Source organism: Staurois parvus, unplaced genomic scaffold (genome assembly GCF_062004578.1).
Source record: "Staurois parvus isolate SC_StPar_1 unplaced genomic scaffold, SC_StPar_1.0 ptg000081l, whole genome shotgun sequence".
Lineage (NCBI taxonomy): Eukaryota > Metazoa > Chordata > Amphibia > Anura > Ranidae > Staurois > Staurois parvus.
The window spans coordinates 6,600,798-6,616,402 of NW_028317877.1; the positions used below are offsets into that span (position 1 = coordinate 6,600,798).

Here is a 15,605-nt window from a genome sequence, read left to right on the forward strand (position 1 = left end):
CTATTCCTCCCACTGACCACAATGATGGGGCACTATTCCTCCCACTGACTACAATGATGGGGCACTATTCCTCCCACTGACACCATTGATGGGGCACTATTCCTGTTACCTACACCAACGATGGGGTACTATTTTCCCTCAATGACACCAACAGTAGGGAGCTATTCATCAAACTGACACCAATGATGGGGCACTATTCCTCCCACTAACACCATTGATGGGGCACTATTTCCCTCCCACTGACACCAACAATAGGATACTATTCCTCCCACTGACACCAATGTTGGGGCACTATTCCTGCCACCGACACCAAGGATGGGGCACTATTCCTACCATCAATGCCAACGATGGGGCACTATTTCCCCCCCCCAATGACACCAACAATAGGACATTATTCCTCAAACTGACACTAATGATGAGGCACTATTCGTCCTACTGACACCAACAATTGGCCAGTATTCTTCCCACTTACACCAATGAAGGGGCGCTATTCCTCCACCTAATACCAAAGTTGTGTTGCTTACTCCCACTGATGCCAGGACAAATTCTACTCCCAATGGCCCCCCAAAAGTCTGATGGACAGTAAACTGGCCCTATGTGTACAAAGTGTGGAGACCCCAGCTATAGACGAAACATAGGGGGTTAAGCAGGGGAACTGTGATGTCCTTTAGGTGGGTCCACACTAGTTTCTTAAATGACTCGATGAGTACTGATGTCAAGGCAATGGACCTGAAGTCATTTAATCCTGTGATGATGGGATTCTTTGGGACAGGAATGATTGTGGGGCATTTGAAACAGAAGGGAACTTCATGCTGAGCATTTGAAACAGAAGGGAACTTCATGCTGCTCTAGTGATTTGTTGCATATCTGCGTGAAGATGGATTGTCTGCTGATTAGCACATACCTCCAGACTGGAGGATGTTATTCTCCCTGGTGCCTAACTTCTTTTTTGTCCTTGTCCTGAGTTGATAAACTCAGACAGCATTCACTTAGCAAAGTGAACCATCTCTACTTTTTTATGTTGGTCAAGTCATGGATTAAAAGTAAAAGCAGGTGCTAGTATTGAGGAAACCCACCAGACCCATCATGTTGACGATACATTGATCTGTATACAGCTGGTCTAAGAATACATTTATCACATTAAAGTATGTTACAACGTATCTTACCACTGGTTTGTTGCCAAAAAATTCTATGCATTAAGGTAAAAAAATTATAGTAGATGTTCTAGTGGCTACATTCTAGTAGCTGTATCAGTCCAGCACTGTGCCCACCCACAGGTCTTCTCTCCTCTCTCTCACAGGCTTGACTGAGAGTAGTGGGAGCAATTGCTCCTGTCAGTCAAATCCAGTGAGAAATTAACTGGGGATGGTACCTTGCCATGCTGTATGTGTGTCAATGGACACACACAGCCCGGCACAGGAGTGTACCTGCATATGTGCCACCATAGGAAACAGCTTGCTTAGGAGGCACGCAGAGAAGAGGAGTGGACACCACCGGCAGGGGACTCCGGAAGAGGAGGTTCAGGCTGCTCTGTGCAATATCCTTGTACAGAGTAGGTAAGTAATACGTCTTTTCTCTTTTAGTTAAAAAAAATGACTACAGGGAAAGAAAAGGCAAAATATAAGTTATTCTACAGTTTGTTGAGAATGAGAAGGAATTAGCACAAGTATAAAGTGTTTGCTATTACCAGGTAATACAAATATTGTAACTGATATAACAAAATCAGTATATTCTAAAGTTGAAAATTAGAAACCAAAGGAAGACATAATCAAAACAAAATTTTAAAAAACAAATTTTCCATAACAGTAGTCAACACAAATTTAACAAAACAATATGCTGTGTTTGTTTTAGAAAAGGAAAAAAAAAAAATGTTTAAAGTCTACTTAGCTGCTTCCCAGACACAGTTAGGGGAATTCCTAATGGTTGGTGTAGAGAACCTTAAGAATTCCATCGGGGCCCAGCACAGAAAATGTCAGTGCTTGCACCCGATTCATGTTCCTTGCAGAGGCAGGTAAATGAATCTGTCTCTGTCTGCCCTGAGATCACCCTCCCTGGCCACTGTACTCTTCACACTGATCAAGAGCATAGCTGATGAGTTTTGTAATGAGGGTAGGATGGCAGCTCATGGCAGTGGGTGGATCTATAGCTGCCATTAAGTCCAATAGTAGCTTTTGAATTTGCCCACTGCTATGCTCCGTCTCAATCAAAAGTAAAGCACACCTGATGGGGAACTAGTCTCTTTGTTCCCTATCAGAGTCCATCCACCCAGTGACAGACCATTTCCCAAATGTTGGCATTGCCATAATTGAGTACTGACATCACCTTTGTTTATGTCACTTTTGAACAGAGAATCTTCCAGGTGACAGCTAAAAAGGTCCAGAGAGCTCTCACGTACATGGCAGCTTCCCAGCACAGGCATGGCCTGCAGTAGAACTGGCATATCTCCTGTACACCAGCTCAGAGTTGGTCTTAATGCCAGTTTCCAAATCTGAGAACTGTAGGTAATTCTTTAAGAATTTGTCGCTACCATAGCAACTGGTTCTTAAAGTGGCAGTTGTAATAACTACATGGATTTGCTGCACATGTCAGTAATGTTACCAACACTGGAACAAATGCTTGCGTCAGTTAGGATGCAGGTAGTTCTTAAGGGAACTACCACCAGAAATCTGTCATTAGGTCTACTTTGAATTCACCTACAGTAAGTGAGGGGAATTTAAGAGTATGCAGGGCAACCAATCAGCTTCTAACTTTAATTTTCAAAGTTTAAAGCAGGATTTCACTTAAAATAGGTAGTTCTGCAATTCCCCCCCGCATTATTGTAAACTGCTTTTTTATTTCTGGGAGAGGGTACCTATTTCTAACAGGTACCCTCTCCCACTTTTTCTTGCCTAGGTGATAAGAGTGGAAGCTTGGCCTGTTCCTCCCTGTCTGCAACCTCCTGGGACACTTCACACATCCAAGGAGACTGCAGGACCAGTCTGCAAGTGCAGCGAATCCCACGCATGCGCAGTGGGGAGCTGGCTGTGAAACAACGGGAAGTCACAGTCAGCTTCCCACAGCCAAGATGGCTATGCCGAGGACCCGAAAACAGTAAAAAAACTGACCTTGATGCAGACAGCTCTGGACTCCTAAACTGGAGCGTACCTGTTTATTAAAAGTCTGCAACCTCCTGGTACACTTCACACATCCAAGGAGACTGCAGGACCAGTCTGCAAGTGCAGCTCATCCCACGCATGCACAGTGGGGAGCTGGCTGTGAAACAACGGGAAGTCACAGTCAGCTTCCCACAGCCAAGATGGCTATGCCAAGGACCCAAAAACAGTCAAAAAACTGACCTGGATGCAGACAGCTCTGGACTCCTAGACTGGAGCGTACCTGTTTATTAAAAGTCAACAGATATAGTATATTTTGTTGCTGACTTTCAGTTCTCTTTATAAATGACTGAAGTTCCTCTTTAACCGAACAAGCTAAATTTGGAAGCTGATTGGTTACAATGAACCGCTGCTCCAGATTCTGTCTGCCCCAGTTTTGGGAAATTACCCATTATTTTGGCCCAATATTTGTATATATATTCATAGTGTGTCTAATGTGCTTTATAGGTCTCAAATCCATTATAGTAGTAGTCATTAGTTTATATATACTACAGAATTTACGTCAAAGCAGGGTACTTTGTATTCATGGACAGACTTGCCATGTTGTGGTTAAATTTTATCCATTGAGAGTCTGATTGTAACCTCCTTTGAAGTGGATTTGCTGATTATAGGTGTTTTAGATTATGCTATGGAAATATACGTATACCTTCCCATCCTGCTCCCCCACTCTAAAACTAAGCCTACTTTCGTGTGAAATGAGTTACAGGTCACGGGTTCAGGTGTACATGTCTGTAGGAATAAAAAATCTTTATTGCTGCTTTTACAATGGACCATGGCTTCTTTTTGTTGTATTCTTATGAAGAATTTTGGTGAGCTTGCATTTATATTAGGAAATACTAGGGCACAGTATCTGCAGCACACTAGTGGTTTGTTCTGTTTAGACACAGTATGGTTGAATTACAGATGGTTATGGATGATCATAGAAAGCATGTCACTAGTTTTGACCTGTTCAAAATGGTGTCTAGTGAAAGTGATTACATGCTGTGCATGTAATCACTACAGTAGTTTGTATGTTTTCAGCAAAAAACACTCTAATATTCAGTATTTAAATAAATGTTGGCTGGACTGGGTCCAGTTCAAAATGGGGCCTAGTAAAAGTGGTTAAATATTGTGCATATAGTCACTACAACATTTTGGTGGCTTTTTCGGTCAAATAATACAGCTAATAATAATTAAAGCTGGCTGGTGTCTGTCCTATTCAAAATGAGGCCTGATGAAAGTATCTCACTCCTTTAATACAAGGATGTTTATGAGCATACCTTGGTAGACAAGGGACAATGGTACAACTATGAACTTGGTATTGTTTTTTTCAGCTGGATCATGGTTGTCATGTAAAAGTGATTCAGGCAGCTCTACAGCTGCCTGGATCACTTTTACAGTACCCTAGATGTTCCCCAATCTCCTTTGCAATAAATGATCCCGGAAGCAGCAAGCATTTTATCACTTCTGAGTTAAGAGCTATCATTCCTACTACTATGGGAAAGCTGCTTAGTTAAGCCTGATCTGTGTTTGTTTAGCTGCAGTGGAGGGTAGAGAAGACATTAACAGCCTAACAGAGGACCTGTCACCTGCCCATGCTATTATATAGGGGAGTTGTTAGCTCCCTTGCGATAGCAAGTTAAATGGAAAAAAGTGTTACAAAAATTAAATAATAAAACAAAAAAAAAAGTAAAAAATGTTAAAGCAACCCCGTTGCCCTGGACACAAAACCAAATGCAGATGCGCACATAGGTCATTCACCTGTATGTAAACAGCAATTATTCCGCAAATGTGAGGTATAACCATGAATTATGGAGTGAGAGTAATAATGCTAGGGTCATTATTCACAGATAACTCTACATTGATAACCTGTAAGGTTTTTAAAGCATCATCTATGGACGATTTTGGGTAGTGTAGTTTTTTGCATTTTACAGGCATGCACAAATTAGGGTATGACATGTTTTGTGTTTTTTTACTCAACACAACCCAATCTTTTATATTTTACAACAAAATTGTAATATGCTGTGTATGTGTGCATTAAAATTTATTTTAGCATATTTTTTGCTTGAACATATGTGTTTTATAAACAGAGCCACCATTCCATTCTATAGGGCCTCTGCTTGTAGAAAATATATAATTTGTTGGGGGTGTAAAGCAATTCTCTAGCAAAAAATGCTGATTTTTAACATATGTGCAAAAAAATTAAAATTGCCCTAGTAGAAAAATACCGTAGGTTAAATACTTATGCACTTAGTTACTACAATATTTTGAGACCTTTCAGTGACAAAAATCCGGGATCCGGTAGCACTAAACACAAAACATAATAAGCAGAAGTAAATTAATACATATAAAAGAGGTATATAGCAATCTCCCATAACAACCAACAGAATGTTTTCAGGCAATATTCTCTATAGATCAAATGTTGTTCATTAAAAAGGGTGTGCATGGAGAGAATACTGCATTAGATGGTGTTGAGCATCACAGGAATTTACAGTAGTATTCTACTCATGTCCATCTAGTGGCCATAACGCAATATTTTTCCTATCCACACTTATTTTTATAACTAATATTCTATCTGCACAGAATACAGCCTGAGAACATTAGATTTTTACCCTATTTACACAGAATAAATTTACATGCCGTTTTGATGGACAAACAGCGATGAGATTTTTTTTAAAGATATACCCCATGAGACTTATTTTTATATTCATACGTGTTTACTCATATGTGTTTCTAGGGATATTATTGTCCTTTTGCTATACTGAAGCCCAAATGGGCATAAGGTAGAAAAAATATGTAGTGCAAGATTATATGAATTTAATATTGATTTCCATTTGCTGTAGAAGTGAATTTAGTATTCTTTCTGGGTAATTTAAAAAGCATGTTTTTTAAAATGTTACAGTTTCTCATAATTCAAGTAAATTGTCCCCATGTGAATCCACTGGGAACAGTTGAAGGTAGACCGGTATGTAAATGCATTCCTGTCGGAACTTTTGAAGCATGTTTTAGTACAAATATTACATTCTCATTATCTACAAAAATAGTCAGGTATAAAAAAAAATTGGATTATTGTTACATTTCTTACAAAATTCTTGGAGCAAAATCTCATCCCCTTCCAAATGAGGATGTCATCTATATACCTCACACAGGAGACAGAAGTTCTGAGGGAGTGCTAGCATAGATGACATTCTCCTACAAAATGGCAGCTTTACAAACATATATATAAATGGATGGCACATAGGGAGGATAAGCACTGGGATATTTTGCTAGTCAATAAGCAATGCTGATAAGATAAACGTCATACAATCCCAGATTGCTTGCTGGAGATCCACCTGTGGTACCACCATATCTATTTGTGAACCTATAGAAATTGAACACATTTGATTGTCAGTGAGATTGTGCATTCCAAGGCTTGGTGACTGCTCCTTGTTTCTGGACCAGCTGCAAGGGTTCCACGCCAGGCATGCAGTATCTATCTGGACTGTACCATAATTTCAATCACCTCCAGGATGTTGTGGCTCTCCTGCCACCCAGTATAGTGAAAATTGCATTTTGCATGTGAGTTGCCAATTTCCTTTTTTTTTTAATTGTTTACCCTAATACTACATCAGATCAGTGCCATCTGTTGCTTTTGGTTACCTGAAAAGGGCAGACTTGACTGTCAGGAACAAGTAGCAAACCAAAGCCAACTATGCCCTTTGGTTTCCCCCTGCAGCTATGCTTCCAGTGTGGTAGCGCCAGTCACTAGATTAAATAAATTTAAAGGAAGCTATGAAAAACAGAGGGACAAGATAGGGGTAGTTTGTGTGCAGCACATCGCTGCATACTTCTGCACAACAGAAGTGTGCTCCAAAGGGAAACTTTGACTGTTTCGGCAACCAGTTTGATACCAATCCTACCTTATGGGAGGGCAGTCACATATTTCTATTTGGTGTTCCCGATTCACCTATGTCTACAGGGCAGTGGATCTAGCCACCATCAGGAGATGCAGCAAAAGGCACTTTGTCCTCTTTCTTGGGTGGTGGCAAATGATTTTTCCCTTGGATCAGGGAGGAGTGAAACATTCCCCCTGAAGCCACCCTAAATTTCCTCTGCATCCTTATCACCAGCACCCCAACACTCCTTCTCTTTACCACCAGCACCCTAATTCTCCTAATCTGCCTCCCGCTACCTCTGCTTCCCAAGAATTCAGGCAGTAGGCAAAGAATTCTGCCAGCACTAAGACAGCAGAAAGTCTTCCTCCTACTCCTACTGCTATGGCTCTAATGTCTGGTCTAGTGCACCATGCTGTACATGTTCTAGCAGGAATACCGCAGGAAGTGTATCACAAATTCTCACTTCATTGCACTTCAATATTCTGGACAACTCTCTGAGTGGTAACACAATGTTGCATGCACCTTGAATCAGGAGCTACTGGCACAGCAATTGTCTGGAGCATGGCTGACATGGAGTTCCAGCACATGGTAGTATCGCATATCAGGTGGTTGGCAGGCAGTTTGTGTTACCGTTACATTTCAGCCAGGCAAACACATAGTGGGTATGACTACCTAAAGTGGCCACACACTTCCATCCCTCTATGCTCTTACTCTTGTCTATTATTATACAGTATTTATTATACAGTATTAGCCGTACCATAGCCAGAATTTAAAAGGTTTTTTTATGACATTGAGGCTGAGCTATCTTATAGAACCAACAAACCTTATTTTACCAGATGACCAGAAAAAGAAATCCTTGTTTAAAGGGGAAGTCCACTGCATTGTGTTACTTGTGGACCAAAAAATGTACAGCCTGATTATCCAGTGACTAACCACTGTCTCAGCTTTGAGAAAGACAAACACAGAACAAAACCCCAGTCACAGAAATGAACTGTTTGTAACAATCCACTATTTCTCAAGCTCTGAGTAGTTATATAATATGTCATGTTGCTTGGTTAAATGAATAGGAAAATTACAATAATCCTTGCTGTAAATTAGTCTTTCTCCCATGATAGTATAACCTCTAGAGTCAGGTCATTTTTTAAATTTGTTTTTGTTGTTATTTTTCTTTTCTTGGGCCATATTGGTGCCCACTTTTACATATTTTGATGCTTATTCTTTCTTCAGGAGAATAACGGTCTGTTATAGGTAGTTATCATTGGTTATGTTGTCTATGAGGAAAAATGAATTATTGAATTTAATTCACTATATACAGTGCCTTGAAAAAGTATTCATACCCCTTGAAATTTTCCACATTTTGTTATGTTACAACCAAAACGTAAATGTATTTTATTGGGACTTTAAGTGATAGACCAAAACAAAGTGGCACATACTTGTGAAGTGGAAGGAAAATGATAAATAGCTTTCAAAATTTTTTACAAATAAATATCTGAAAAGTGTGGCGTGCATTTGTATTCAGCCCCCTTTACTCTGATACCCCTAACTAAAATCCAGTGGAACCAATTGCCTTCAGAAGTCACCTAACTAGTAAATAGAGTCCATCTGTGTGTAATTTAATCTCAGTATAAATACAGCTGTTCTGCGAAGCCCTCAGAGGTTTGTTAGAGAACATTAGTGAACAAACAGCATCATAAAGGCCAAGGAACACACCAGACAGGTCAGGGATAAAGTTGTGGAGAGGTTTAAAACAGTTTAACAGTTTAAAAAAATATCATAAGCTTTGAACATCTCACGGAGCACTGTTCAATTCAGTATGGCACAACTGCGTACCTACCAAGATATGGCTGTCCACCTAAAATGACAGGACAGGCAAGGAGAGCATTATTCAGAGAAGCAGTCAAGAGGTCCATGGTAACTCTGGAGGAGCTACAGAGATCCACAGCTCAGGTGGGAGAATCTGTCTACAGGACAACTATTAGTCGTGCACTCCACAAATCTGACCTTTATGGAAGAGTGGCAAGAAGAAAGCCATTGTTTAACCTCCCTAGAGGTCTGCATGGAAATATGTATTTTTTTTATTGTAGGCCTGTAATTTTTAGGAATAACTCACTGAAATCTATTCGAACAAGAGTCTAGTAAACATTCCGGGTAGGATAAAACTTGAAACACAAAATCATAAATTATAAACTAATAAATAATCACAAAAATAATAATATAATAATAAATTTAATTCAATAATATAATCAAACCAAAAACACTGAAATTTGAAATATAGTTCCAAGTTCGCACATCGCTGAGCAAAGTAGCAAAATCATTTTCAGTGTCTGATAACGAATTTCCCCACAAATCATTATCACTCAATTCTGCAAGTGGTTCTGATTTACTATCGCTGTTCTAAAACCACTTTTGACCTAAAGGGACGCTTTTTGGACGCCATGGACTTTTCCCAGTTTCCAGGCAGATGGAACAGTCAAAATGCAGTCAGGGCACAGGACAAAGCAGTAGGGACAAAATGCATGTGAAATGGTTTGATACAGTAATGTTTTACTATGTCAAATTCGCTTATTAGAAAATGACAGTTTCTAAAAATGTTTAAATTTGCCGCCGGTTCCGGCCCTCGTACGTCCCATACGTTCCGACGCTCGCAGGGACCAGAACACGAAAGCCGGATGCTGGCATCAGCCGGAGGAGATGGCCGTGGACGCTGCAGGGGAAACATCGCTGGAGCGAAGGACAAGGTAAGTGCAGCAGGGAATCCCAGAGCAACGCCACATGGTAAGCCCGAGTGTAGCTCGGGGTTACCGCTTTTGGTACTGAAACTTTACCCCGAGCTACACTCGGGAACAGGGGGGACTGACAACTCATGGGGCCCCCGGGCAATAGGGGATCATGGGGCCCCTGTGTCCTTGCCCAAACTCAAAAAAGCCTATGAAAAAGGTACCAGGGGCATCTCATGGGGCCCCCTACTGACCCCGGGCCCTTGGGCAGTGCCCGAGTTTCCAAATGGTCAGTTCGCCCCTGCTCGGGAATACCGCCAGGGAGGTTAAAGAATGCCATAAGAAGTCCTGTTTGCAGTTTGCAAGAAGCCATGTGGAGGACACAGCAAACATGTGAAAGAAGGTGCTGTGATCAAATGAGACCAAAATCAAACTTTTTGGCCTCAAAGCAAAACTGCTATGTATAGTGGAAAACTAACACTGCACATCACACTGAACACACCATCCCCACCTTGAAACATAGTGGTGGCAACATTATGTTGTGGGGATGCTTTTCTTCAGCAGGGACCGGGTAGCTGGTCAGAGTTGATGGGAAAATGGATGGAGCCAAATACAGGGCAATCTTAGAAGAAAACCTTTTAGAGTCTGCAAAAGACTTGAGGCTGAGGCGGAGGTTCACCTTCCAGCAGGACAACGACCCTAAACATACAGCCAGAACTACAATGGAATGGTTTAGATCAAAGCATATTAATGTATTAGAATGGCCCAGTCAAAGTCCAGATCTAAATCCACTTGAGAATATGTGGCAAGACTTCAAAATTGCTGTTCACAGGCACTCTACATCCATTCTGACAGAGCTTGAGCTATTTTGTAAAGAAGAATGGGTAAAAATGTCACTCTCTAGATGTGCAAAGCTGGTAGAGACATCCCCAAAAAGATTTGCAGCTGTAATTGCAGCGAAAGGTGTTGCTACAAGGTATTGACACAGGGGGCTGAATACAAATGCACGCCACAGTTTTCAGATATTTATTTGTGAACAATTTGGAAAACCATTTATCATTTTCCTTCCTATTCACAATTATGTGCCACTTTGTGTTAGTCGGTCACATAAAATCCAAATAAAATACATTTATGTCTTTGATTGCAAGGGGCATGAATCCTTTTTCAAGGCATTGTATTCTGCTGTTACAGACAATTTTAGAACTTTTACGCAAAATAACTTGGTGTCTATGCATATCTCAATCTGACTATTATTTATGGTGTTTGTCAGTGCATTATTGTAAGATATATTAATTTTCAATAGCCTCAGTCTATACTTATATCAATCTTATCGTGTTTTTTAAAGAATAATGCTTGGCAAAAATAACTATAAAAATTACGAAATAATTATTTACGCCAGTTAACTTAATTTTATAAATTATTTTTGTATTGGAGACACTGTGATTCCATCTATTTAGCTTAATAAATTAATTGTTCAAACATTCCCTAGAAAAAAGAAAGCTATAACTGTCTAAAAAAAAAAATTATAGAAAAGTAATATGGAACACTAGTGCATGTCCGAGTAATTGTCAAACTATCACAGCACTGAAAACTAAAAAAAATCAGCAAGAAATGAATGGGGGTGGGGGGTAACATGTTGGTCTTGAGGTGTTTTACTCTCAAATTCTATTTGTGCATGTCACCTTAAACATTGTTCAAAAGTATATAATGTAGGCCAGTATAAAGTTATGAGCTCATCAATTATCACATTTCAGGCACCATCTTGTAATAATATAAGAAAGTGCTAGAATTCTTATGCTTACCCTGCACCATGAATAACAAGTCCAATGAAGAAAACAATGGATAGGTTGTGTGTATACCAGAAAACTTCATAGAATGACCTTTTTATGGTCTCTGTGGATGAGGTTATAATTAACACAAGAGCCAACGTGATTATAAAGCCAGTAATTCCAGCCAATGTGATAACTGCTTCTTTTGTTATATTCTAAAATACAATAATAAAACATTTTTAAAAAGACATTAGTATGTTATGGGCATGATTTACAAAGCGTAAGTGTTCATTTAGCAAACCAAAGTAACTTATACATTATGATCACCATGCTTATTATTTGCTGCTACTGGTTCATGAAAACTGATTACCAGGTGTATTCTGTAAAACCTGTCTAAATGTTATCATTAACTTATGTAAAAATCTCCATTACCTAGCTTTTCTTTCAGTGACCCTTTAAATTTGCCCTGCATGTCCAAATGAAATGGTCACTTTAAGTTGATGTATTTTTAAGACAAGCACCAAGCAATTCCAGTTCAAGTCCTTTAGCTGCCCTGCAAGTGTTTTGGAAATGTCCCATAGTCCAATTGGCAGCATGACTGGAGGTAGAATAATTGTAAAAGTGGATGGCATAGTACTTTAGCATGGACACGTTTTGAAAAAGGGCTATGAGACTGATTAACGTGAAAATACAAAGTCAGTTCAAAAAAACTTACCGTGTCATATCTTCTGACGGGATTTAAATAGCTCTCATTAGGATGATTGCCAATATATGACAATGTGTTACATAATCCTCCAGCGTCCAATGACTGACTTCTGTGGTATCTTTCTATATTAATTATATGGGCTATAATATGGATAGCTGGAAAAAATTATGTTAATAAAAATGTTGCAAATTCAAAACTCAAACATTTTAATTGTTTTCTAAAGGTTTACAGAGAACTGTATAAATATCTACCAGCAGTCACAGAATTCCCAGAGCAATCCCAGAATCCAGAGTGTGGGGGCAGTATAGAGCCAAATCTTTCACATAAATATACAGTTGTTAAAAGTGCCATATTTATAAGGGGGTGTCACAGCTGCTGTCCCTGCCGTCCCTCATCCTTCCCCTCAGGCCCCCGCAGCTGTCACTGATGTCCATGCCTTCCCTCATCCTTCCCCTCAGGCCCCTCCTGCTGTCCAGGCGCGGCCCCTCTCACCTCCTGCAGAGATGAAAGGCATCCCTGCGACAGGCCAGAGCGGCGCGAGCCCTGACATCCACAGCGTGAGCACGGGAAGTTACGCTTGCGTATGTCCCTGGACAAAGGCCACATTCACAGAAGCGCGGCCCCTTCCCAGAGGGTGTGCTTCGTTTCCGGGCAATGAGGCACGCCAGCTCTGGCCCGCCCCAGTTGCCTAGGCGACTAGGGGGCATCCGACATAAGAAGCTGATGCCGGGCGCTCCCAGGTTATTCACCGCTGTGCAGCCACTGAAGGAGCCCCAGCTGTGGCGGGACCTTCGTGGCCAGACTCTGCAGAGACCTCCAGAGCAGGGGAAGACTGCCTGCTAGCCACCAGGGATCCAGAGACCCCCAAAACAGGGGAAGACTGCCTGATAGCCACCAGGGATCCAGAGACCCCCAGAGCAGGAAAGACTGCCTGCTAGCCACCAGGGATCCAGAGACCCCCAGCCTATGGGAGAGATTGCGAGTTGCCTACAAGCTGCCAGAGACCCAGAGACTCCCAGTGGGAGACCAGGCACCCTGTCGGATCCGTAAGTACATGCTCTCTCCCTGCTTCACTTGAACTGTTCCTGTGCTGACCCCCCCCCCCTTGCTGGGTTACAGTTGGTACAGAGACTGACACCACCCCCTGTTGAATTACAATTGCTACAGAGACTCTTCCTTGGCTCTCGGTGTTGGACTTTAAGTGTGTTGACCCCTCCTTGCCGCCCTTTACTGGTGTATTCACACTCCCTGCGAACTCCCCTATTCAGTGACTGTCATCTGTTTGCCTCAATAAAGCTTTGTCCGTCTACTTTGTGAGTTCTGTCCTGCCTACCTTCCATCACAGGGGGCAAAAGGGGCAATTGCCCCAGGCCCCCCCGGTGGGGGAGCCTTCCCTTATAAAAAAACTAAAAACTATAAAATTCGTTTTCATTTATAAAAAATTTGCAAAGTTTGTGTTGGTGTCAGGATACGGAACAGCTTAAATGTCTTGCACCAAGTGCAGTAATGAAGCCAACTCCTAACCAGTGGTTTTTTTATGTGTCCCGAATCCTTTGACCACACTTCCCACAAGTGATTTTCAGTTTCTCAAAAGTTTCAGCCTCTGGATCTGTACACGCCACCCCCTGTATGCCTGTCAACTTCATCCACTCAGAAAAAAGAAAAGGGACTTGCCCTAATGCTGGGAAAGATTTTACAAAGAAATATTGGATGCATAATTGTGATATATGGTTTGCCAGGTCCAATTACCTTTGTAATGTGTATTCTTAGTCAATAAAATTGTCTTCTTCAGAACCTAACTTATAGCTTGATAAAGCACAACTATAAAATAAATGTGGTTTATCATTCATTTCAGTTCATTTTTATTTGTCATATAATTTTAATTTCTACAGTATGTTGAGGGGTCCCTGAACTTGAAGTGCCCTGGGCCCCTACCCCCCAGGTCTAAATCCAGGAATGGTTGTTTAATTAAATGTCATTTTCATTTTAAACCAGCCAGAAAAATTAGATGATGTTGTCTAGTATTCAGTTTAAAAGTAATACTTTGGTTTAAACTGTTATTTTTCAGGCATGCTATTAAGTTTAAAAGGATACCTGCTTTCCTTCATATCATTATATATTTCCCACTGGAAATCCGTAATGGACTCTGACAGCATGAGCTACTTAGAGCTTCTTCAACAATTCCAAAATCTTTTCTTCTAAGCAGTGAAAATTAAAGTTACCGCATGTTCGGCAGGTGGCTTTTTTTTTTTTACGCTTTCCAGAGAAAGGTAAAATTAACAATATAGGGAATATATACTGTATTTTTAGTCAGTACATATTTATAATATTATAACAGTGTTTCTATTAGGGTCATATTTATAAAGCATAAAAATTTAAAAATGTAGCGCTATGTATATATCTAAAATGGCATGATACAAGAAATTCAGCATAAAGAATATAGAAAGTCCAATGTTAAAGCGTATGACGTCATCGCGCACTGGAACATGGCGGCCATTTTATGGGTTTGAAACTAACTTTCTGTGTTTATGGTGACATGCTGTTTTTATACGTGCATTTTTCTTATTAAATTACTACTATTTACTACACTATGAGGATTTTTTCTTTGCTTTGGAATATCCTATAAGATGTTACAAGAAATTCAGGTTCTTTTCATCAGGAGTTTCTTTCTGAAGGACTGATTCTTATGAAGTACATTTAGTCCAGTGATTGTTTCTGGGAAAAATACAGCATTTATTGACCTTCCTTTGGGGGTTAAAATTATCCAGTAAGGAGCAGTGTGTTTGGTGTTGGTAAAGGATCTTTTTCCCTTCTATGTTCTCTCTGGACACATATTGGACTCATGCTGTTTCCTTAACACTGGACTTTCTATATTCTATATATTGAATTTCTTGTGTCATGCTATTTTAGATATATACTTAGCACTGCATTTTACAATTTTTATAGTTCATGTATTGTAACCGGTAATACTGTGCTAGCTGCTAGTGTGGATTCTAACTGTAGACTTTATAATTGATCTCAAGCGCGATTTTCTGTTTTTATTTTTATATTTATAAAGCAGTTAACCTGACATTTACCAAACATTTACTGCAGGCAAACCTTTCTGGTACATGTGCTTTATATGACAATTATTTATTCACTTCCATTGGATAATTGTTAAAATTCACCTTCACTGCTTTATAAATAAATACTTAAAACATTGTAATATGGCTTTCACATTATAAACCCTTGCTCTTTCATATAATAAACACTGGGGAGTCTTCACTGGGATGGTGGGTGTCAGAGCAGGGATTTCATTTGCAAGAAGCATCAGTGCTTGCCATTTCATTACCTAAGTTAGGACAGAAGGCACAAACATGACAAACTAGGCATGCACTGCACACATTAAATATCAGTGTATGATAAGT

At 40.2% G+C, this 15,605-nt stretch overlaps 1 protein-coding gene across 1 annotated transcript in view; it reads right to left on the bottom strand.

Annotated features, from left to right (window-relative positions):
* Positions 1–12,712, bottom strand: part of NOX3 (NADPH oxidase 3) — a 44,710-nt gene extending 31,998 nt beyond the window's left edge. The window contains exons 1-3 of the mRNA XM_089669820.1: positions 12,691–12,712; positions 12,208–12,353; positions 11,526–11,707 (exon numbers count right to left, since the gene is read on the bottom strand). Coding sequence (XP_089525946.1) covers positions 11,526–11,707; positions 12,208–12,353; positions 12,691–12,712 — 350 coding nt within the window. The remainder of the gene's footprint in view (positions 1–11,525; positions 11,708–12,207; positions 12,354–12,690) is intronic.
* Positions 12,713–15,605: the final 2,893 nt, after the last annotated feature.